The following is a 26,836-nucleotide window of genomic DNA, read 5'->3' as shown; positions in this document are numbered from 1 at the left end:
TGTATGAATGATGTATGTGTAGTGTATGTGGAGGAGGGAGTCGTGAGTCTGTGTGCTTGAGTAAATGCAAAGGAGAGAAGGTATTAGGTATTCTGGTGTATTACTCTCTGCTTTACTCCTTTGGGCTCTTCCTGCACCAGGTCAAGTTTTTCAGCTCATTTGGCAGCCAGAAAGTGATAGTAAATCTGCCTCTGAGCTGCAAGGTGTAAGGCTGACCTTGCTTGTTAGACAGATGCTCATTATCAGCCAGGGCTCTTCTAACCTGGCTGATCTACTGCCCCTCCTGTGGAATTTCTGAGGAGAACTAAGTACATTTCCTACAGCATTTGCTTCTCCATGCCATTTAATTTTAAAGAAGTAACAGGTGTTTCTTAGAAGCTGTCATTACAAGTATTCTGATATCACATAAGTATTAAGATCAATGCTTTGGTATAAAACACATTGTAATTAGATTAATAATTTGATCTTTGATTAGGTAGTAAAGTATTGTACTTATTAGTAACACAAGTATAAGGTCAAGAAACAAATTCCCTAAGAAGTAGTGAATTTGGTAAATACCGGCAGTTCTGTCAGTGACAGGATACATGCAGTGGTTCATGTTTCCAATGCTTTCAGCACTACATATTACTAAAATCTTGAATCCCAAAGTTTGATGTGATGGTAAGATAATTATGACTGTCTTTGAGCAAAAAATTTAAATATAATCATAGAACATTTCAACATTTTTTCCTTCTATTGAATCTTGGAACTTAGGTTTCTATACATTTTTATATCAACAGAAATATTTGGTTAGCATGTTTTTTAGGTATAGTTGGATAATAACAGGCAGCCCTTCAGCATACAAATTTATTTTGTAAGGTCAAAGTCTTGTTGAATGTGATAGATATTTACCATTTCAGTCCATAAAGATTAACACAGACAATAAAAATGTAATAATATAATGGGCTCCCTATGTAGTTATAGTATATAACTTACCTAGAAATAAATCAAGTGCAACTCATCAAAAAAGGAGATTTGTATATTTTAGAATATCCTACAAGAGATTATCATCTGAATAATACTGTTCTTTTTCAATTAATTGAAAATTTAACAAAAGAAGTTTTCAGAGGTAAATTGTAATACCATGGTAAACTTTCACTCTTTAGAACTAATTGTTTCATGATGAGAATATATTATTCACAGAAAGGTGGAATTATCTTGTTGTTCATTCAGGTTATTACTTCATCTTATATAAAAACCACAATTAAAGGTAAATAACACTGCTTTTCAGATATCACTGCCGAAAGCCAGTAAGTCAAACATTGTGACTTAAATAGAGTTTGCACCACCACAAGCAAACATCTGCAAGAGTCAATAACAAATTATCCCCTCACTTTCTTGCCACCCAGTTCAATGGAAATTTCTGTACATCCTGCACTCCTTAAGAGGGATTCATGATCCTAAAATACAGCAGATTGATTTCACATAAATCACAAACACAAGACAAAATTTTATGGGGTATTTGAGAATTGAATTTTAAAAAACGTTTCAAATGGGCAGAGGTGATAATTCCAAATTAATCTTTTATTTAACTAACAGGAAAGCACTTCCATAACACTTGGTCAGTCTATCTATCTATCCATCTATCTATCTATCTATCTATCTATCTATCTATCTATATATCCATCTTATTTCTGCAAGGCAATTGGTGACAACTGATGACTTTATTGCAGGCAAGTTGCTTCTCTAGTTGGGAATGTTGCCTCCTTTAAAATAAACAGGTTTTATGAGAGGTCTAGTTAACATAAGGAAACTTGATATATGAAGGCGCATCATGTGAGTTAAGAGGACTAAATTGACTGAAATGGTAAGCTGAGTGACATGGTAGCTGCTCAGTAAATTATCTATGATCTTGCTACTTCTTCTTTTATTGGATATTTTATTTATTCACATTTCAATTGTTATACGCTTTTCCTCCATACCCCTGCTCCCCCACCCACCTCCCCGCCTTGACATTCCCCTACACTGGGGCATCCAGCCTTCACAGGACCAAGGGCCTTTCCTTCCACTGTTGCTCGACAAGGCCATCTTCTGCTACATATGTGGCTGGAGTCAAGGGTCACTCCACATATACTCGTGGGTTGGTGGTTTAGTCCCTGGGAGCTCTGGGGGTTCTGGTTGGTTGATATTGTTGTTGTTCTTATTGGTTGCAAACCCCTTCATCTCCTTCAGTCCTTTCTCCAACTCCTCCACTTTTGTGACTGGGTTACTTCACTCAGGATGATATTTTCTAATTCTATCAATTTGTATAAGAATTTCATGAATTCATTGTTTTTAATAGCTGAGTAGTACTCCCTACTTCTAACACAGAGAAAATTTTACCACCTAAGCACAGATCCTGTAAAAGTCACCCTGAACCTTCTCTCCAAAATTTGTCCTCATTAGACTCTCAGTCAACTGACTGAGTTTTCCTTTAGGTATAGAATTATTGTGAGTACTAGGGGATAGAGAGACTTGATAATGATATGCTTGATGATAACAATATCATGACATAGATTAAATAAATATATTGATAAAATCCATAATATACATTACTTAAAGAAATAAAGAACAGGTACAAAGAAAGCTGTGTTTGGATATACATGTCATCATATAAAGCCAAAAATGAAACTCATAGTGAGATTCTGTCGATATAAAAGGAAGAGTAATTTATAGTGACGAGAGACATGGAAGTGATTAGCCTGATAGAGGAAAGAAGAAAGAACAGACTGTAGACAAAGGGGTGCAAAAGATCTATTGGCACTAGGAAATTTCCCTCCCTCTACTACACTACATTGTTACTTTAAAAGCACATACAAAAAAATCACACAGCTCAAATTAAAAAATGTCTACTGTACTGTTTGCTCTAGAATATTTTCTTCCATGAATTTGATGGTAACATGAAAAGAAGACAACCATGGATAAGAAGTCCAGTTGACAGGACATCTTTTTACTGTAGTTTTTCCTGGAAAACTACACAAGTCACAATGTAACGTCAGCTGTTGCTTGATTAGCATTAGGTTTAACAATTTTTGCAGAGTTGGAAATAAATTCCTTCTATTAAGGTGCAATTGCTTTTGGTCATAATCCTGAAATATCTTAGCAACTTGGTGTAAAACTCTTCTATCTTCTCTCAGTTCTTTCATCTTTACTCTAGCTCTCTTCTGTTTTTCTATTCAGTTCTTTTTTCTTAGGACTGGCCATTTCAGAGACATTTTCTTACTGCCTTTGATGTAACTTGGGGATTTTAACTAGCTTCATTGTTTTAAATGTGAACAATTGCTACTTCTACTGGATCCCTTTAAAATTAATTCATGAAAGGTAGATGTCTCACTTCATATTCCTAAAATGGATAGGTGTTTCAAAGTTTTTGTTTTATAAATGATCTACATGTGTTTCTAAATATCACACATTTCTTTTTAAGTGTAAATATAAAAAATAAAGTGGTGGCATATGGTTCTTGGGAATAAAAAAATAAAATGTGCAGTTTTCTTGCTATTATTCAATTTTGGTTTAATCTTCTTTGTGAAGACACAAATTGCCATACCTAAAAATCTGAATTTGTCAATGAAACATACTGTTTAATGTAAAATTATTATTATGTAATTTCCTATAAAACACTATTTTAAAGCATATTTTGGTTTTAATAAATAAGGCAACAGTCATTATATTGTAAATAGTACAGTTGAAACTTTTTAAAACCAGAAAATATAAAATAATTTTCATAAAAGCTTTCTGTTCAATATATCAAGTGGTAGAAGATATCCTCAGTTTTGACTATGGAGCCTTTTATTAGAAGAATGTTCTAGATTCTTGAGAATAGAGCAAAAATTATTTTCCAATAAAGATAATTCAAACAAATACCTGTCAAATTGTAAGTTTAGACTTCTGATGTCAGAGACAGTTTCAGAAGTAGGTGATATTTTCTCCCATGTATATTCAAAAGTACTACTCAGGAAATACATAAATAATGAAGATTAAATTGTAGACACCAACATAAGTGAAACACTTTCTGATACACTATGATACATTTTAATGAAGAGTTTCCACATACTTCTAAGCCGACAGAGCACAGGCATGGAGCCCTGGTCCCATGTCAGTAAATTTAAAGAGCAAGATGTTGTTGTAATTTCTAAAGTGTTTGTGGTTAGAATATCCATGATAGTATAACACACACACACACACACACACACACACACACACACACACACACACACATCAAACAATACAGAAGAGTGGCAATGTTAAATAAGTATGTGATAAAGAAAGCAAAGCAGTGTGAGTCTTTAAAGTTGGGTATTCTATTGCATGGTGTTGCTTAACTCCCAGCATCTCATATGCCACATGTCGAGGCCTACTTCCTTTTTCTTTTCTTTTTTTCTTTTCTTTTTCTTTTTTTTTTTTTTTTGACAGGGTTTCTCTGTGTAGCCCTGGCTGTCCTGGAACTCACTGTGTAGACCAGGCTGGCCTCGAACTCAGAAACCCACCTGCCTCTGCCTCCCAAGTGCTGGGACTAAAGGTGTGTGCCACCACTGCCCGGCTGGCCTACTTCCTTTTTAACTTAGAATTATTAGAAGACTTACTAGCAGTTGACAGTCTTGTATAAGAAAAATATGAGACCCCTGAGGTAGAATTGACCTGAAAGTTTCCTTCCTGAGGACTAACTTTTATAACACCTGAAAGCTTCATGCAATCTTCCAAAGGACAGATATAATCCAGAGACCTACCCATGAGCCATAATAATGACCAGCATGGCACAATAACTGTAAGAGTGTTGTAGTAGACCACACACACACACACACACACACACACACACACACACACATTCATTTTGGCAGTAACCAACAGCTATCTAATTCAACTTAAGACCCATTGAGACCAACTCAACAAGTGGGAAATTATGCTTGGTACTGAAAATCTAGGCAATAATTCGGAGCCAGAGTAAACATGTTAATTAGAACATTTTAAATTAAAATACTTTTTGAAATTCTATACATAAATACTATACATTATTCTGCCTCTTCCAATTTCTTTCATAACCCCCTGACTTCCTTTCAAATTTGTAATCTCTTTCTGTTGAGAGACCCTGTGACATTTTTCCCTTGTATGTTAGTAGGTCAACTATTATTAGTGTGCAGAACTCTCATTCATTATTAGCAGGACTACAAACTGGTGGAGCACTATGAAAACAAGTTTTGGGATTTATAACATAGTCATCATATAACCCAGATATACCACTCCTAACCAATATAGCCAATAGCTATGGCATCCATCCTACTCCACAAATACTTATTCATCACTGTCATTTTATTTACAATAGCTCGGAAAGGAAACAAAGTAAATGCTTTCAAATGATGAATACCTAGTGAAAAGTGATACATATGCACAAGGGAATTCTATTCAGCTGTAAGAAAAAGTGAAATCTTAAGTGTACAGTTAAAGGGTGGAACAGGAATATTTACTGAGTGAGGTAACCCACCCCCAGAAACATAAACATCGTGTATTCTCTCATTTGACTAACCTAGCTCTAGGGTTTTGGTGTAATAACCTGGAGTAACTGCAGAAACTATGAAAGAAGGGCAATGGTGGAAGGATGAGCTCCAGAAAAGGTACAGTAGGACTCTGGTGCTAAGATGAGGTCATAGGGCAATAGGGAAAACAGAGATGGAAGGAGGGAATCATTAACACAAAGTGAAACATTTTCTGTTTCTTTAAAATCACACACACACACACACACATATATATATATATATATATGTGTGTGTGTGTGTGTGTGTGTGTGTGTATACACACACATATATATACATATACAAACACATACAATTGAAGTAACAATGATAACGCTTTCCCTAGAGCCATATATTATCGATGAAAAGTGTTCTTGCTTGACTCATGAAATCCTCCTTTGGTCAGGGCAGTTGAAGTGACTCCCAACATAATATAGGTTATTGCTCTTGTTTTCTATTGCATCCAGAACTTGCAGGTAAGATCTTTTTGGAAAAGATATCACATCCTGCAGTCAAAGAATTTGAAAACATCTAGCTGGAAGAAAGAAACTTGTAATTGTCCTCCTGGAGACAGATCTCATAATATTTGAAGGTGGTATGCAGGCTGCAAAGATCACAAAATCAATCAACATTCCTACCCTCTGGTGAACCCTACGAACCCGTACGTGGCCACCATGGCAAGATATCTCCAAGGTACAACAATGGCTCTTGTATTTTGGATTGCAACTAATAACCCATTTGATTGTGTTTTCGGCCTGCTCGTGTCTACAGCTGTAAAGCCATCCATTAAGCTGTGGATGCTGAGATAATGAACCCTAGAGGAGAATGTATTTCTACCATGTTCCTGAGGCAGTATAATTCCTAACAATATTCAAAATGCCTCTCTTCAAACCCACAGCTGAGTGTGCATCTCACTCCTCATCAAAGAAGATTCTTTATGCAGACGATATTGAAGAGTCCGAAACTAGTCAAAACATAGAAAACAACTGATCTTGCTGTTGATCCCTAACTTATCCATCTATGATGCAATGCCTACATCTAAGGCATGGGGATCATAACAGAAATGGTATCAGAGATATTGGGACAGGCAGGGGACAAAGACACCTTCTGAGAGAGCCTTCTCTATATGACAGGGATACTGCATTCACATAATCTCAAAAATACAGAATGGGTTTTAAAACTTAAAAAGTGAAATTCTGACCACAAGAGGTCTCTTTCAAAGAGATGCTGACATTTTTTTTCTAATATTTTGCTGAATGCAGTAAAGGAAATATGAATAGGGCAGGGGGTGCAGCATAAGCCTTACAAGCCATTTCTATGTTCTTGCTTACAGTATTCTCTGATATTACTTTATGTAAGAGGTATTATATAACCTTATATCTGACAGAATTAAGTGAAACATACAAATTATACAGTTTAAAAAACATAAATGTCAGCTTTCTAAAGCCATCCACATCAAAGCAATCAGCAGGAGACTTTGAACACAGTGAAGCAATATGCCAAGGATTGTAAGATTTGTAAGAGATGTATATGATTTTAGACACAAGGGAATCAAAAAAAAAAAAACCCATGTGCTGAATGGAGGAGCAAAAGATCTTTTAAAAGGGAGGAGTGTTTTTACATATATTAAAAAAAACTAATAATAAGGTGGGAGTATAGCACACACTTTTAATCCCAGCACTTGGGAGGCAGACACAGGCAGATATCCCGTCATTCAAGGCCAACCTGAACACACAGCAACTTCCAAAATGGCCAGGGATATGTAAAAAGATCATTTAAAAAATAAGAACTTAATCCATGTAATAAACAGAATGCTGGCAATGCAAATAAAAGAAAACAGCATGTTTCCATGGCAACTAAGAAAAATCTTTGTGAATCTCAGTTTCCTCTTAGGTGGCAGAAATCAGTGTAGTCCATGGACAACAATGGATTTGCAAACACATAACTGACTCATATTATTTTATTTCACTCTTTTTTATACCTTACACTGAATTGTATCCCAACTCTCTAAAGCATTGTCTAAACTCACATGTAAAGGACATTTATCCTAAAATCCCATCTTTCTACGTAGAGTCAGCCTCCAGTTAATGTCATTATTCTGTGTTACTTTTATGTGCATTAAAATAATGCAGTTGTTATTATCAAGTCAATTCTTTAACTTACTTAGACATAAAATGTTAATTGTGACATCTCAGGTGAGAAGGAGAGTACTACTAACATAATTGGACATAAGCCTGGTTTATGTTTCACTGAAGATTACAGGTGAAATCAAATTCCTGTGATAGGCAATAGGGGACCATTGAGCATTGTAAGCAAGGACATTGTGCATAAGCAGAAAATCTGAGCCCTAGAGTAGATGAAGCAGTTAATGTAGCTGAGAGGAGTGACATAAGCTAAGAATGAGATGACAAAGACCACTTGGGACAGACTGAAACCACCACAGTTGAAAAGTGACTTTTTGCCTAAGTATCAAAAGGATGAAGTCCTACAGAATCACTTGACTCTCTACTGCAACATTCTGCTGGGGTCAACCTCATATCAAATCTAAACCTTGTTTCATCTTCCCACATAATCTCTCTACACCATGTGAGCTTTCTTCGTGCTACCATTTTACTAACTTGATATTTGTTTTCTCTCATAAACATACGGTTCATAGGTATGTACTATGATTCCAGTCATAAGTAATCTCAGGTTCCCTGAATCATAGGAAAAAAAGTTGCACTAAAATTTGTATTGATTAAATTTTAGTGAATTATCAAAAAAATAATGAAACATGAAAATCTTTGTTTCGTGTCAATTGCTTAGTGGTCACACAAATTAATATGCAATTCTAACTTCATTAAGAGACACAAAATAAATTTTATAATCTCAAAGAAAAGCTCAATGAGGTTTTAATAGCACAGCACATTCTTAACAAATTAAAATTTAGACGATTTCTACACTTTGGACAAAAACAGATCAGGCAACAATTCACAGAAATTCCAGCTATCTACACTTCCTTCAGGGAGTATGAATTATAACAATCTTACTGTCAATTCGTACTCATTGGAATCATTTCCTTTCAGGACTTATAAGTATGTACAGAATGACTGCATCTGTCATTGTAGTATACTTCATAGAAGATGGAGATGTCAAGGAATGGATTAACCTATTGACCCATGTGAGTCTCTAACAGGAAATTTGAGCCATTAGATTTGGAAAGCTTCAATAAGAGTACATGCTTTCCCCCATGTATGCGGCCTTACTTCAGCTGACTACCAGAATGCATAACCTTCTTAGTTCCAAATGAGCTCTGAAGCCCTATCATTGCACTTACAAAGAATGAGAAACTGTCTTTAAAAGATGAGGAAAAGCAGTAAAATCAGTTCACTCTCAGCAATATCCATTATACTGAAACATTGATTCGTTTTGCTTATAAGAGACATTAAAATAAAAATGGACATGGTTTTAAGATGCTGAATCACATTTAGACTTAGGAACAAAAGAAGAATAAAAATAAGTTTTCTCAGGAACAAAAGGACAAGAACAACACAAAAATGTCATAAATATTAATGAGCTATATCTATACACAAAGTCATATTCTCAAAAAGAAGGATTTTCATAACTCCAGCTTGGAAATCATGCTAACTTATTTTGGGAAATATTCATCTAAACACTCAACATCCATTAATTTTATTGTCTGATTAAATTTGTTAAACAGTGATTTTTGAGAATGTGTATCTAAGTGTTAAGACATAGTACACCTTGTGAGTTCATTTCAGTGATGGCAGAAAGCTCATACCCAGTGCTGGATGTTTTCTGCTGGCACCCTAGGAACACCACCAGTTCTGACCTTGATGTTCACTCATGTAGCATTTGGGAGCATTGCTGTCTTGGTGATCTTTTCTCATGTGCCAAATGTAGTCAACCACTGTTACCTATTCTCTCTGTAATTTGCTATAAGATGATAAGGGAGAGCCTTTAAGCTGAAAGTTAGCCAGGCACATACTAGTCATGTCAGTTGAGATACTGGGACAGGCGACCGTGTGATCAAGGCCAGTCAAGAATACATAGCAAATCCTAGGACTGTTTGGGCTATGTACTGAGACACTTTTAAACCAAACCAAACCAAACCAAACCAAACCAAACCAAACCAAACCAAACCAAACCAAACCAAACCAAACCAAATCAAATAAAACAGACAGGAACAATAACAACAAAAATAAAGACATACTTGCATAGAAATGTAATGTTTAATTATACAGCCTTGCCTTGTTTGGAATTACTAGAAGAGTGAATAGTATCATAGATAAAAATCAAAAGCCAGTGTGCTGAAGGAAAAAAAATCACAACAATATCACTACATGTAGAGGTCTGCCAGAGCCTGACATATACAGAGGTGGATGCTCACAGCTAACCATTGAGCTGGAGTTCCCAATGGAGGAGTGAGAAAGAAGACTGAAGGAGCCGAAAGGGTTTGTGGCCCCATGGCAAGAGCAACAATCAACCAGAACTCCCAGGGTCTAAAACACCAGTCTGGGAGACATAGGGAGAGATTCATGGCTCCAGCTCTATATGTCTATTGTTGGGCATAGGTGAGAGAGGAAGTATTTGGTCTAGTGAAGGCTGGATGCCCCAGTGTGGGGGAATTTGTGTGTGGGGAGGTAAGAGTGGGTGGGTGGGTGGGGACACATCCTCATGGAGGCAGGGGGAGGGAGGATAAGATAGGGGGTTCCTGTGTGGGAGGGAAATGGGGAAAGGAAATCACATCTGAAATATATATAAAATATCCAATAAAATAGAAGAAAAAGAAAAAAATACTGAATGTTTTCCCCAAACAGCATAATATAATACAGAAAATATATAAATAGATGGAAAAAAGCTATTTTCTTTTAAAAAATCTAAAAGAATATAAACTAAACTATAAGAAGTTACTGTGATTAGTTTAAAAGACTATTAAAATCATTAAAAAATATTCTCTGCTTTCTAGCTAGTTGACATCCTGACCATCATAACTTCTATTTGACTATTTCATGCTAGTATATTAACTAAAATAATTAACTCTTCAACGTAAATGTTAGACTTATACGAAAGATATTAATGTGACTCAAAACTTAATTTGTAATAATATTTGTTTAAACTGGATATACAAAAAATGTAATTTTTAAAAGGTGTGTGTATATGTATGTGTCTGATGACACTGACATTTAACTTACCATCATAAGAATGCACTTTCTGATAACCCCATGGGCCCTCTGAATCATCAGTTTCTACCAGGTTAGAACTTGACTTAGAATTAAGGATAGAAAAATCACAAATGGAGGTAAAACCATATGAACCTATTTGTATTGTTTGCAGAATAAATGCCTCAAGCCTGGTTGTTTCTCTCGCTTAGTGGCTGGCCTGGTGTTCACTAGTGAATATGTAAAACCTGCCACTCTCAATGTGCCCTAGGCAAAAGCAACTGGGCTGGTGAAGGCCAGAGGTGCTGCTCACCACAGGCCCAAGGGCCCCCCCCCAGGTACTTTGATGGTTAAAATTGAACTTATCTGCTTTACTCCTTTGAAACCATGGGATCTGGAGTGCTTTAATAGAATCAAAAGATTCAAAGGGCAAAGTCTGAAGTGCTGGCTGTAGTTATCAGATTAATGACCACTAACAGTAGTTCTCAAATATTCTGGGAATAAGAGTCCCTTTATACATATACAAAATGGGAGAAAATCTACTATACAAACAGATTAATGGCTATGGAAGGTTAATTTAACTATAACAGGGCTTCCTTCACAGTGGCCCTGGCATGGCTACCCCATTGCCTTGGGCTCCACAGAGAACCACTTAAAACCCATTAACTTTATGTCATCTATGTAATTTAGAATGGAAGAATACAAGTTGTTTTATAACAACAATTTTACTCAAAAAATAAAACAAGTCAGAATACCTCAGCTAACCGCTAGAAAACTGAAAGCATAAGACTACTGGTGTGCAGTTACGTGATCTTGGCAGGTACAGTCTCTGTCTACTATGTCTTATATTTTTTACAAAGCCATCTAGAAACCTCCAGTATTATGCACTCCTAATGTGAATCTTCTGCTTTGTGAAAAGAGAGGAGGGTGAAATGGCTTCCTTAAGTAGACAGCGGTGAATGTGGAAACACAGACGTGGGAATGGGAACAAGGCCATGCAATAACATGGAATGGAAAGCAAGGTGTCCTTTATGTTCTAAAACAACATTATGTTTCGCCTGTTGCTTCATCTTGGTGAAAACACTTTCTTGCTTCTTAGTTTCTTCATCTGTGAAATAACTGGCATACACAACGTAATTTGACTGTGTTTTATAAAATTTATGATAAATTTTGCTGGTGAAACACAGTTTAAAACTTTCATGTTTATTTTAAGTACTATAATTCTCACCCTGCCTCTTCATACCAAGAACAGTCTTCATATATCCATCTACATGTTGGGGATAAGGTATCTACATGAGCATCTTCTAAGAAGAACTTCTCCTGCACATTCCTTCACAAGTGCAATTTTTATAGTCACAATTCTTGGGGCTCTAAAGATGGTCTTTATTTCTTTCATTTAACCTACCGTACTCAGTTTAACTCCTAAAGTCTCCTCGAGTTTATTTACTGACCATTTGCTACAGACCTTGCTATGGATCTGTATGGATCACAGAGCAAAGAATGGCACCCAGGCCATTTTGACTCTAGGTTGTTCTATCAGAACCATCCATTCTACATCATCCTCTTAGTTCAGACCTCACTACCTTTAACCTCATTTATTCCTCAACTCATTCATTCTCTTTTTTTTTCTTCATCTAACTACCCTTTCCTTCTTCAACACTGGAAATGCCAACTCTGATATCAAGATGTCTTTATAAAGCAGGGTTTGGTAATGGCACTGCACTGACATGCCCAGATATTTTCACAATGAGTACCTGATAATTCCAAAATAAGTTTCAAAGACCAAATCTTAAATTTGGGTACACAGAAATCTGCTAAAAGGTATAAGTTCATGATTCATGAATCATTTAGAGCACATTTACTTAGTGCTCTAATGGTCACAGAGCCTGTGAAGATAAGGATGGTTTAGTGCACTTCCCCTAAAATTGGTTAAAAATTCCCATAGCTATGGACTAGAGTGGTGCCAGTTGCCTGTTTCAGTACTCCTTTCCAGCTATTACAGTGCTGCAGACACGCTTTGCACACACATATCTACATGTTGTGTGTTATTTCAAAGTTGTTATTGTGTTGTCCTTTCTCAGGGAACTTCCTTTATCAGTGAATATATCCCTCACTTCCCATCTCCTTGTGTTCCATTACTACTTCCAGAAACTTCCATATTCTCAGTAAGAACTTGTCACTTGTTCTGTGTGACTGTTCATTTTACATATTTATTAACAAAACTATCAACAGAACCTTATAGATTACACTACACTAATATATACTGAAGTAAAAGAGTGAGAGAATACATTTATTACATAATTTTCCAAATATGACTTCACTGTGTAGACAATTTATTGAACGCTTGATTCACTGGGAACAGGTAGAGAACAGTAGAAAAAGCAATCTTTGAGTTATTATAAAATATATTCTGATTGATGTACCTGGATATTGGGCTATTACTCAACTCCCCTAATCATATTTCTGTTTTTTAATATCATATTTTTATATGTTGAAATTGGAATTCAAAGCTGTTTATTTGAGCATCCAGGCTAAAATGATCTCCCCTCCTCCACATCGTCTTCGCTGTGTTACACATTCTGTTAAGTAATCCTCACTATAAATGATATCATCACTAAACTACAGGCTTATGATGGGAATATGGGAATTGGTTGTAACTTTCAATCTTGCCTTCAGTTCTGAGCCATCAACTACAAGAGCATTTAACATACTTCTGGTGCATTCACCTTTCTCCAGATCTGATTCTCAAAATCAAAGAAAAGCTCCAGGTATCATCTTTACTAAATCATAGTCACATTGTTTCTTCTTTTCAGTTATATATTTCTTAAACTTGTTATCTTATCAGCATAATATTTATTTTTAAAAGTCAGTTGAAAACTTGAACCAAACCAGAAACTAATGTTCAGAGACTGGGTTCACCAACTAAGGGGTGTAGATGACCTTAAAAACTGGAAAGGAAGAGACTGCATTTCCAAAATTCCAATATTTTTCAGTGAGATAGATCCATACCACACTTCTGACGTATTCAACAGTAAGGTAATATTTATCTTAATTGCATTGATAAAATTGTGGGATTTGTTACATAATTTAGTAATTTTTTTTAATTATATTGAAAACTTGTTGGGGATTTGTTACATTATCAATAGTGTAGAAATTGTAATTTTCAATCAGATTAGTCAATTGAAAAGCAAAATGCTAATAAGTCAGCTAAGGTAGGAAGTTGTTCCTGTAAATATTCAGTTATGAGCTTTAACTGTTCAGAAGAATGTGTGTAAAGATGCCTGTACCTTTGTGCTCTATGACAGGCAGCTTGCATTATTTAATGTTTATTATTGATCCACAATGTCTCAGATAGAACACTTGGTAAAGCAATTGCTTTTTAACAACTGGGGTTAGAGTTCAACAGAAATATTTCATGCCTCCCAGGAAGCTTACATCATAGACTCCTGAGCAGAGAAAGGGGAGGCTGTCTTTTCTGAAAATTTGACAGGTGTCAAAAAAAAGATATTAACTATACACATATACCCCCCCCCACACACACACAGATAAACACAGACACACACACACACACACAGACACACACACACACACACACACACACACACACACACACCTTGGACATCACAAACAGAAGCACCATTTCCAGATTCATACTTCTGTATTCTATAGTGCCCTGCTCAGAAAGCAAAGACTGACTACTTTTGAACTAAAAGAGTAATCTGGTCAATGTAGCATGGTTGACTCAGAGGAAGGAAATGGGCCAGAAAGAGCTGGAAAAGTTTCAACTCTGGGGAGGAAGTTATTAGAGATAGAAAATGTAAACTCTGGGACAGAAAAATATGTCTCATCTGTGAGAGTGGAAACATGTTTACAGAAAGCTTTTCATTTTCTTCAGTCTATACATACTGCTTTAACTCTATCAAAATGGAAACATTACAGCCCTTTGGAGAAATTCAGTAAATATTTTAGGATAAAACAATAACAACATGTGTAACTGGTGATAATTCAAACAGGTATATTTTCATTCAAATTAACAACTTTTAAAGAGTTATAATATTTAATTCAAGTTATTATTTTCAGAGGTATCAACTCTATACTGCCTCTGGGCTTTCACGCCAAATTTAGATGAACATTCTGGTAAAGAAAGGATGTTTTGTTCCTGGCTTGTTTGACTTGGAGACTTGTATAGTATGCCTAATATCATGGTGCTATTATCTGTCAGTTAATTCTTTTTGCATTCTCAAGAATTTTGAATAATTTTCTGATTGTACTAGATTTCATAATTACCTTTGTCTAAAATATAAGATCACATATGTTCTTGCTTCAAGCCCCTATAATCCTTATTTGCTGTCTTACAACTCCCACACATTTTGTACACTCTCCAGAATAAAACCTGGAAGGGAATTCAAGGACATGAGGGAATTATGATGTTTTTAAACCTATATTCTTTTTTTAATGAAGCAAAGCAGTTAAGCAAAACAAGTCAAAAGCAACCTGAGCATTTTCTTGTAAAGAACCTAGAACAAAAGTCTCATTTGATTGTATTAAAACTATTATTAGTGAGACCTTAATACCTTAATCAACAAAAATGTTTTTGTTAAAGCAAAATATATTGCGTTTGTAATTTATCCTCATGAAGGGTTAGGACATTTCTTTGTTCATTATCATTCAAAAACTTATGTCAGGTATGTTGTAAGTGTTTAGTTTATATTTGTTTTTTTCACTTAGGTTACAGGAAAATAAAAGTCTGCATTGGGCTGGGGATATAGCTGGTTTAAGAGTCTAGTATAGAGGAAGTTCTGAGTCTGGTCCCTAGCAAGTCATAAAACCAAGTGTGGTGCTGTATGCCTGTAATCTCAGCACTTAGGAGCTGGAGTCAGGAGAACCAAAAATTCAAACTCATCCTCAGTCACATAGAAAATACAAGCTTAACCTGGACTACCTAAGACCCTATCTCAAATAACTTTGGTCTACACAAGACATACACATACATGCATACATACATACATATATACATACACATGTGTATGTGTATATATGTCTTATGTAGACCAAAGATTTATATGTGTGTGTGGGGGGGAGGATATTATTATTTCTGACAGTCTCTTTCCTCTCACTTAATTTCTGAACATCTGAACTTACTGAGATTTAAAAATATGTATACTCAGGACGAGTAGAACCTTTTTGTGCTTATCATTCTTTTATATAGTACAAAAGGTTTCTTTTGACTTTCCTTGAAAGCAATTTCATTTTATTTTAGTCAATAGATATCTAATTCTCTATGTTTTTAGGTGAAAACTCACTGTCCTCTAGAAATATATATTCTGACACTTTCATATTTAAGTTTACAATAAAACAGGTTGAGATTTCCAAATATGGAGAATGGCATTTCAGAAGGCCAAATAACTTGACTGAAGACAGATAGCTAATGACAGAGTTTGGGCTCTGATTGTGGATATACTCCACTCCATTCTGCATGCGTCAGGTTTTGCATCAAGTATTCCTTGGGTTTTGACTAAGGAGAGATGACACGCATAATTTTTACTGAGGTTTATTTTCTTCCATGAATCACATCTGTCCTCAATACAAAAAAAAAAAAAAAAAAAAAAAAAAAAAAAAAAAAATCTTGTCTTTAAAGGTGTTACTGTTTAATAAGAGATGAACATCATTGGTATGCTGCTAGATGATCTTATAACAGAAGTAATTTTTAGGCCCAATATTAGAGCCCTTTATGACTAGTTTGATCTAGAAGTGACAGTGTTTCAGTGTGTGAATATTTACTATTGACATAGGCAGTTCTTTACTCACTAAATTTAGATTCTTTTTATCATGTACCATTTCCTGTGAGTCATGCCCCAACCATGACGGTGAGCTAATGGCTATCAACTCTGCCACAGACCTCAATAAGGGTGACCAAAGAACTGTACAATGTCACCCAATATGTTTCATTCACAATAAAATGTACTTGTCTAGTGTCCCATACCACCAGATGACTAAGGACAGATGCCTTCCTTAGTATTATATGGCATTTTCAGGTATTTTAAGATAGTTTTTTTCCCCCAGTAGGGCTGGGCTACTGAGAGATTTATCTTTCCTGAGGATAAAATTTTCACTGTTCCCTCAAATTACATGAAATATGTAACCATCCCTAGAAAGAGCTTTCTAGGTCCTGAAGGCCCTTTTCAGCAATTATAGTTACTCTTCCATATTTACTTTACCTGAAGAAATAAACAGTTCCTTGGGCTCCTATCATCTACAAGATCATTTCTTCCTGCCCAGAGCAGAGCTCAGCCTCGTCATCTTCAGCAATCTTCAGCCTGTTTTTCCTTTTGCACATGTTTCCTTTAACTACTTAAATATCTAGCACTTGTAAAGCAAAAACCACTCGGCTAAATTGGTAGCAGCTACCCTGTGATTTAAGTCTTCTTATGAAGAAGATTGCTGCTTTGTTTCATTTATTTTATTTTGTTTTAAGTACAGAATTCCAAAGGGCTATGAACCTATTGAATAAAACTCTTAAATCCCATGAAAAGGTTTATATTTAAAAATTCTAAGAACTACTGTGTCAGAGCAAAGGAAATTGTGTCTTGATGACCACTTCCTGGATTCTCTACTCTTTTATCACATTGAATCTAACTTTTACTAATTACATGAAAGAAAATGTCTCTAGTCACAGAAAGTACAGTGGGTCAATATAAACTCAACTGCTGGGCAAGCAATTAGAAGTGCAGTTGCCTTTGACTGTGGGTCAGGGATATATTCTTTCATCTCATAATCACTAGAAAGACAGTTATAACAAGCCACCGATATTATTTTAGGTTAGCACAGCTTCAAAATCATTAGCTGTCATTAATCTTTGCCTATTTCTAGCAGATTTTGCTACTAGGAATGTTTGAAAATTCACAGCTATTTAACTTGTATTCTAAGTCTTTCCTGCCAAGAGGAGTCACAGTTGACCAATTTACAGATTTTCATCCCTTTGGCAGCATGCTAGCTCAATCTAAATTTGGTTGCTTCTTTAAGTGGATAATTTAATTTTCTTCAAATGTATACAGTCTTTATAATGCCAACTTTAGACAATCAAGTGGGAATCTTGGTCAACTGACCATGTATCTTTGGCCAAAAAAATAAAATAAAATATGGCTTTAACACCCCTTATTAAAAATAAGCAGTTTTGATTTTCTCAATGATCTAATTCATGGCCTTGGTGGCATAATTTTATAGATTATATTTGTGCTACATAATAAAATTATTACAAAATGAAAAAGAAAATCTCTTGATTCATAACTCTGGGACTATCTTAAATTTTACTTAGCTAAAAGTAAATAAAAATGATTCCTGGATCTTCAACAATGTCAGTTCTAAGTGTGTTGTCTTGTGGCCTAAGGTAGACAGCACCATAAAGAGAAATAAGTCAACAAGAGGCAGGGCCTTGTTTGGTATGTATAAAGGGCTTTTCTGTAAGTAAGTATAAATTGACAGTGTAAAGCCTTATCCTGGGAAGGAGTAACTGTTATCAGTGTGGTTATATTTCTTAAGGTCAGAAAAGCATCCATTGTGAAAAGCAGTGCTACTAACAGTCTGTGTAACAGTGAACCATTCTCATTAACCCTGACTTCCAGTAGCCAGGACTAAGAATGCAGACAGCTCCCCTTTCCCCATATCCCTCTCTTCTCCCACTTCTCTCAGTCTTCTCTCTCCCTTCTTTCATCTTTGTCCTCCTTCCCGAGCTCCCTTTCTTTCTCTTTAAAAACAACAAAAAATATGACATTTATTTTTTTTAACATGACCTTATGCTCTGCAGTCTTGCTCATATACTTTATTTTGTATTGTCTTTTTTAAAATTGGATATTATATTAACATTTCAGATTTTATCCCCTTACCTGATTCCCTCCCACCTAGGAACCCCCAATCCCATCCCCCATCCTCCTGCTTCTATGAGGATGTGCCCACACCTACTCCCCCACTCCCACCTCCCCACCCTCGAATTCCCCTCCCACTTGGTTTCCAGCCTTCATGGGACCAATAATCTCCTCTCCCACCTATGCCCAACAAGGCCATCCTCCCCTATATATACAGCCGGAGTCATGGGTCCCTCCCTATGTGCTCCCAGGCTGGTGGTTTCATATACTTTAATTTGTGGGTTTCTTAGCCTCTTATTTTTAGTTCAGGTTCTGCATCTGAAACCTAATAGCTGCCAATCTGGAATCCTTCCCAATCATCCCAATTAACTCACCTCTAGGTTTGGTAAAGTTGAAAGCCAATGTTACCATGGGTATAGGTAGCTAACTGTGAACCTGACAATAAGGAATTTTACTTTTTTGAGTGAGAAGCATAATCTGAGCTACTTAAAAACAAAGTAAGGGATTAGCTTCACTTTTCAAACTCTCCCTCTGGTAAAAATCATCAAAAGATATTTCCTGAATAGACAACAAAGAAACAAGCTCTTTAGAAGCCAAGCTTCCAGATGCCACTTCTCCTACCTGCAAAGTTATGGGGTATACAAGGAAGAATTTCAGTCTTAAAGAAATACTCATTTAAAATGATTAGCATGAAATTTTAAAGTAAAATTTGACTATCACAGTTAGAGGAAAGGCTTCTAAATTGCCACTAAAGTCCCAAAAGTCTCCTAGAGGGAACAGGAGACAGAAAGTTCTCTGCATCCTGCTAGTCCAATGAGAAGACTCAGCCTTTATTAAATTTGTTGTTGCTGTTTTGTTTTGTTTTGTTTTTGTCCTGGAAGAAAGAAAGGAAGGACAAACATTGAAAATTAGTCTCCTATGAGACACGAAATGTAATTTCTAAGTAAAATTTAAGACAAATCTTTACAAATTATCTGTTCAATCTGCCAGCCCATTATAAACAAATACTGAGAAGTACAAAGGGAATCAGCTTCTAACCCTCTATTGCATATGCTCTCTGTACTATGGAGTATTGAGATGCTCAAATCTAGTTTATTATAACCTAAAATAATCTCAGGATGATAAATTATAATAAGGTATTTATATGATGGTAAGAAGTTTATAAAATAATTGTACCATGTTTAATAAGCTTTGGATCATTCTTTTTCAAAAATTATTTAATTCAAATGGATGTAATGACTTTTGTTCTTGCCATTAAATACATTTCTAAGCACATTTGCATCTTGCCATCACCTTCAAGTGTGGATTATTTTATAGACCCATACTATAAGTCTTCAAAATTCAGAAACTCGAGGTTAGAATTTTGTGGACTGTTTGTTGGGTTTGTTTTCGTTGGTGTTTTTGTTGATTTGTCTGAGATAAGAACTTACAGTATAGATTAGGTTCTCCTGGAACATATGGTATTCCTCTTGTGTCAGCTGCCTGATACTGGGTTACAGGTTTGATGAGAAGGTTAAATAGTTTATTTAAGCTCGTGACAGAATAAATATGGAGCCTGCATCCAGGTTTGGGAATTTAGGACTCCTGCCCATCATTGTATACTGCTTCTGGATTTCACTACCTTAAATGGAAAACTTTGAAAACAAGATGTTATGGATCCTAGACAATGTTTTAACAACAGTTTCCTTCTAAATTTATGTTGGAAAAAATCAGACAAAGACAAGTTTCATTATTATTCATATAGAATTGGAAGAATTTCATTGAAGTGTCCATAAGGCTCATTTTGTATCAACTATTTCAATTTGATTTTCACAAAGTCTCCCATATCATACTAAGCAGAATCTCTGCTGACAGTGAGGTACAACTGCTGCATTTTAACTTGATTTTTAATTCTTTCTCCCACAAATGCCACGATATTCAAAATTATGCTTATATTACCTAGAGGAATCATATAATAAATCATATATATATATATATATATATATATATATATATATATTCTTCTAAATCTGTCATACTATTTGTAATGTACCTCCTTTATCCTAAAAGTTGATTTAAAATATTGAGATAAACAAAACTCATTTTCAGTTTGATACTAATAATTTTTAATAGATAATTTTAGAAAAGAGAATATTCTTTTTAACTACATTATACTAAAATATAAATGTAGTTTATAGTATTTTTCAGGCAACCCCAAAACTCTTCTAGAAGTACAACTTCATCTGTAGACAAATACCATGGACAAGTTCTTTTGTGTTTCATGAACGGAGGTTAATCTTCTGTAAATCTAATAAAATTCTTAGTTAGTATTTAAATTAAATTAAATTTAAATTCTTAGTATTTATGAACAAGGTTTATAAAGATACAGAGAATTTCTTTTTACCAACTCAACATTACAGAGAATGAAACAGTCGAGATTTGCTATTTCTAAACACAATGAAAAAAGTTAAATGATAGAAATAGCAAACAAACATATGTTCTTAAGGCAACTTATATTAAGTAAACACTGAGTTGATGAACATTAAAATAAAAATGAATTGAGAGACCACATTGAGTCGTCAGAGAGCTCCTCTGCTGTTCATAAGGACCAAGTGTACTTTTAAAATTCTGCTGCCTCCCAGTTCTGTGGCTGTGAATAAGAGAGATCCGGAATTGCAACTGTAGAGTCCACAATGCCAGACAACTGAAGACAAATTATGTCATAGTTTACATAAATAAGAAACCAAGATTTCAATATAGTATGTTATGTTACAATGTTCATTATTATTAATATTATGTTACAATGTGCATTATTCTGAACAATAAAGATACTTAATATTAGGGATCTAAAGGAGAAAATGTGATTTAAGGATCTGTACAAAATAAAATATGATTATTTCATAATTGATTTGGAAATCTGAAGCCACTGTACAATACATTTAGAAGTCCTAAACGCAACTGCACATCAGAATGCTGGTGAACAGACGTCAAGTACTGCACAATGTTTCTCTGTGGCAAAAGAAGAGTTGAGAGACAGTAACAAAGACCATAGAAAGGTTAGGTTTGAATGCTAGTGTCTTCCCAGAAGTTACTTGTTGGAATTGGTGATGTACACAGGAAGAATTTAGGGATGTTATTGGATTACAAGTGATGATCCCTCATGAATGAGGTTTTTCTCTAATACAAAATTCCAGAGATCCCACTGCTACCACTCAGATTTAAGAACCCAAGAAGAAGGTGTTCTAGAGCCTTACATAGTTCTTACACAGCCACAATAGTTTTAGAGTCAGCCCTCACCATACAATAAATGCATTCACACTTTGCCGTTGAACTTTACAGGTTCTGAAAGGGTAACAAACGAATTTCTGTTTAGAAAACTCTGTGGTGTTTTGTTATATAATTAAGACTTGAATAATACAGAAACAAGAGGAAAAATCACAGAGAACTTTGCCTATATATACTCATAATACCAAATTTAAGAGTGAGCTTAATAGAATATCATGATGTGATATCACAGGTAGTTTTAAAACACTACAATATTGAATGCTGTTATCAAATATTAAGGAATCCAGATATCCAGTTTGAAAAAAAATGTTTTGATTGCTTTTAGGGTTGATGCTGACTTAACACCTAATATCACTAATATCACAGGGATAATGCATTTTTAAATATATGAACATACATTTTATAGTTGGACTTTTAAACCTTTGGCCATCTGTAAACATCTGGAATCATGAATAATCAAAAACATCTGGAATCATGAATAATCAAATAATAAATGTTCATTTGATACATTGAAAAGAACAATTACTTCATACTCATGGTGTAGGATTTATATTCTTGTATGACACTTATAACATAAGACTTCAATTTGGACCTTTTAAATAGCTTAATACTCCCAATTTTTGGCAAATAGAAGTTAAAGAAATAAGAAAACTGGCAGAAATCACAGAGACATCACGTGATATGACAGAGTTGGATTTCATGTAAATCATATACCTGTCATCTCATTAATAGAACGTTTTAAAATAGAATTTTGTTATTTTTCTCTGTGAAGTAAATGACATTAAAAATTTGAAAACATATCAAGGGGTTCATCCCTGGAAAAAAAGATTTTTTTTCAAGTTACTATTAGTTGCCTGATTTCTTTTCTTCTAAGTGTGAAGACTATGAGAATTAAATATCATAATATCTTGACCCCATTTTTCTTTAGTGATTCCCTGCTAAAGCTAATGGAAATGATGTCAAACTTGTCCATTGGTAAGTAGACAAATAGCTTTATGATGAAAGTTTAAAGACAAATAAAAGTTTACAGAAAGAGACAAACACATTCTGTAAAATCTCTTGCTAGTTTCTTATGGTTATCTAAAAAAAAATTGTCATCCCTTTTATCTTTTACTTTGTCTACTTTGACAGATTCTCCTTCTAGTTCAAAGTGGAATTCTCTGTATACTGATGTCATGAAAATGGCAAACTTACAGTAAGAAAAAATGTTCAAGAAATATAATATTCAACAAGACATATGCGGTGCCTGCCCTCATGGAGCTTCCACTTTACTAGGTAAAAGTGACACGAAAAAGAACAGAACATACAAGTGCATAATTACAATTACATGGTGTGAAGGGAAACACAAACTTTTCTTAAAAGTATCGACATGTAACTCGTATTAGTAATTAGCATCTTCTCTTCAGCTACTCACCAGCAATCATGGCTGGATTTGCATGTGTACTTTATTCTTATTATTCTTATTTAAAGAGTCATTCATTCTTTCAGAAAACTAGTAGAGCAAACTTCAAATAAATAAAAGTAAAAATCAACAATTGTTGGAATGATATGAACACAAGACACATATGCACATGCAATGTGTTCACTTGTGCACATATGAACACACACACACACACACTCATACACACACATACACCTACACACACACACACACACACACACACACACACAAACAATGCGCCTATCCATAAATAGAGAGGAGAAGGAAACACTAAATTCTAGGAAAATTACTAAATTAACATTCTAGGCAAAAATTGAATAAATTACCAATTTTAGTGATGCTAAAAAATAATTCCATTGATAATTTTCAAGTGAAAAATGTAAAATCAACAAGAGTATACAATACCCTAAAGACTGGAGTCATATACAGCCAGCATCAGTTAGACTTGCTCTGGGTACTGCATGAGATCTCAAAAAGAAAGCTATAGTTCATTAAAATGGAGTTAATTCTTTATTATATTTAATTAAAAGTGGCATATATACATTTAGATAGAAATTATAAGACAAATTTAAATGATTGACTCTAAAGTTTGAAAATGAATAACCAAATGACACCCATGTACAAGGGACTCTGAAGAGAAAGCATTGGTTTCATTCACCTTGATGTTGCCATCACACAGCTTGAGTCCCTAACATGTATCCATATGCCTTAGCCATTTTTGTCATATCCAGATGGTGAAATGTATTTCAGATTCCAAACCCTGAATGAGGTGGAAGAGGTCAGGGTCTATGAGTAAGAGAGTCCAGTGCTACTATCTGCCTAAAGAATCAGAAGGAGGAAGAGCTTATCCAAACAACTCTCTTCTCAATCACAACTTTACTATTTTCTTTAAATGAAATGCATTCATCTCTAACTGGGCACTTAGAATTTAGTAAACAACAGAAATCCACACAATGAAATCTAAATGACAATGATGACTGACTTTTCCAATTCAATTTTGCTTCTGGAGCAAAAATATATTAGGTTGCACAGGTTCATTTCAAAGGCTATTAATAGTTCACTATACCAGTAAAAACTGGAGTGGAGAATACTTCAGAATTACATAGTAATGTCAAGATTTGAGAAACATGAGTTGATAATGTGAACCAGCTATTTTTCATAGGCCGGATTTAGGATCCTTTAAATACACAACTATCAATTTAGCTAATGTCAAAAGCTACAAAGGGAAGTTAGTAGACAGTATGCTTGAGACTTCTTGCTGAGTGACACAAGGCAGCGATACACTGACCTGGATTTATGCCATCCTTACCTTTGCTGAATTGCTACACATTATATTACTCTTTTACTAAGTTATGTTCTGCACACTAACTTTTTCATGTGGTATGTTGACAGGCTATATCGCAAAGTCACAGAAGCACTTTTTGATATAGGATGAAGGTTCCATAAAGTAATTCACAGTGAGATTAACAAATCCTGTTTTTCATCTTTATATATCTAAAATAGTAATGGCAACTACTCTGATATTCAAAATACCCTCCATTTAACATCAAATACATACATCAAATATGAATGATTTTTTAAAAATAAATGAAATAGAAAAGTCAAATGTTTTCCTCTGTGGCTTTGCATTGGAGAACAACATTTGATAAAAAATTATGAAATTAAAAAATATTGGTTATACATACCAAAAGGAACATATGAGACTGACACAGCAAAACTCAAGTGACATTCACCATTAATTACACCCAATATATACCCGTTGGATATAAAGATGAACTATTCCCTATGTTTAGTTATATAATTAACAAAGTATTTTAAGTTATTATTAAAAGAGTTATTTAGTATATGGATGAGTATATATCTTAAAATATATGTTTATACATTCATACAAATATATGCATACATAGATACACTTTTTACTGACAGGAGAACAAAACACAGTTTCCTACGTGTGATCTGAAACCCTGTGTCCATACACAGAATAATGGGTAGAAAATTTGGGACATACTCATTGGATTTGTCTGTCAGTGGGAGGTTAGCCTCAGGCAAATGGTTTAGGAAATACCTCAGTGACTCACAAGATCTTTGAGAGAACTGATGAAGCTGCCATTGGCAGAGTTACTATAGACTCAAAGCAAAATGCAGTTGTATTATTGGAAATGGCCAAACAAGCAAAGCTGAGACAGGTATGCTACTGACTTACAGAATCCAAAAATCTCAAGCCTATTTTACAAATTTAAACTTAAATGTTATTTATTACTTAACATTTGGCTCCTGTTCAGATGCTTTTTTGAAGCAAGTTTCATGCTAGATGATACAAATTCAAGAGGGTGGAGTTGCGAGCTCTTACCCTTGTCACTATGCTAGCACATAACAAAGATTTATAAAATTCTAGGAAATGGCATATTCCTCTCTTTAGGAATAATAATTTAAAGACAAAGGAAATAGGAACTATTATTCAATTTAAAACAAATCAAGACAATTCTAAACACTTGCCAGGGATGCCAGTCACTTGCTTTCTTTTAATGACAATCCTAAACAAAATGTAGATGGATCTAAATGGTGAATTGAATGGGTTTCTTTTGATGTTTATTCCACATTGTCAAAGAGTACTCATCCCTGTCTTACCAGGTGAGACAAGAATATATAACTGTTATTAACATTCTTAAAGTTAGTATGCATAAAGAAAGAGCAAGCTTGCTTTATCTGTCTGTTTCTTTCACAGTGCTGCCATTTGGAACCACCATAGTGTCACTGTGCTTCTATGGCATCAAGCAGCCAACAAGGAAAGAACCAGAGCCGTACAACCCTGGAGCTGTACAGTGATGATGCATGCATAGGTCAGAATGGACAGGGTGGGTGTGCTCAGTCAGAGTTGACGGTTTGAGGAAGATATATTTATGATTAGTACATTCTTCATTTAACTAGCATTAAATGATGTTGCAAGAACTGACACTACAACCTATAACTAATATCTGAATATACTAATTATGAGAGCAACTGACATGAAAAATTACTCTAAAAGGCAAAACATGAAGATGGGAAGGGAAAACAGAAATATTTTGATAGATTCTTTCTTACCTTGACTTCATAAATATTCATTAATATACATACCTACCACCCAGTACACATTACCAATGTCAAAGGTCTACATACATTTGCATAAGTTAGACACACTGTAATCCACACAGATGATACTAAGAAACAAAATAATGTAGTACCTTTACTTTTACCTATGCATTTGATGAAATGGGTCCATGAAGAAAGGATTTCCAGACAAAGAGAATAAGAAGAGAAAAACAACAAGAAGAATTATGAACATAAGTAAACGCACTGCTCTTTAAAAATTAAACAAGACAAGAAAGTATAAACGATGTTTTGAAAACAAATGGAAAGGCAGTCCATACATTCTGAGAATTCTGCCTGGTTTACAGGCAGGTACATGCAAGGGATTGGAAGCCCATGCTCATGTTAAAAGATTACATAAAAGAAGGATCCCAATAGCCACAGGTAGAAAAGAATCAATTCATGGAATACTACAATCAGCACTCTGGAAACCAAAGGCAAAGCTGTCTGCATGTT

The 26,836-nt window shown here is 34.8% G+C and overlaps 1 protein-coding gene across 37 annotated transcripts in view; it reads right to left on the bottom strand.

Moving 5' to 3' along the window:
• The window catches only part of Nrxn1 (neurexin 1), a 1,065,384-nt gene that overhangs the window by 937,254 nt on the left and 101,294 nt on the right, over positions 1-26,836 (bottom strand). For 2 of the 37 annotated variants that reach the window (XM_076942451.1, XM_076942452.1), the window contains exon 4: positions 20,657-26,487. The exons of the other annotated variants lie outside the window; for them this stretch is intronic. In XM_076942451.1, the coding sequence (XP_076798566.1) occupies positions 26,369-26,487 (119 nt within the window). In that variant the 3' untranslated portion in view covers positions 20,657-26,368. Of the gene's footprint in view, positions 1-20,656; positions 26,488-26,836 lie in introns of those variants that run through there. 37 annotated transcript variants of the gene reach the window in all.

Source organism: Arvicanthis niloticus, chromosome 11 (genome assembly GCF_011762505.2).
Source record: "Arvicanthis niloticus isolate mArvNil1 chromosome 11, mArvNil1.pat.X, whole genome shotgun sequence".
NCBI classification, from domain to species: Eukaryota; Metazoa; Chordata; class Mammalia; order Rodentia; family Muridae; genus Arvicanthis; species Arvicanthis niloticus.
This window is presented reverse-complemented; position numbering and strand designations above follow the sequence as displayed.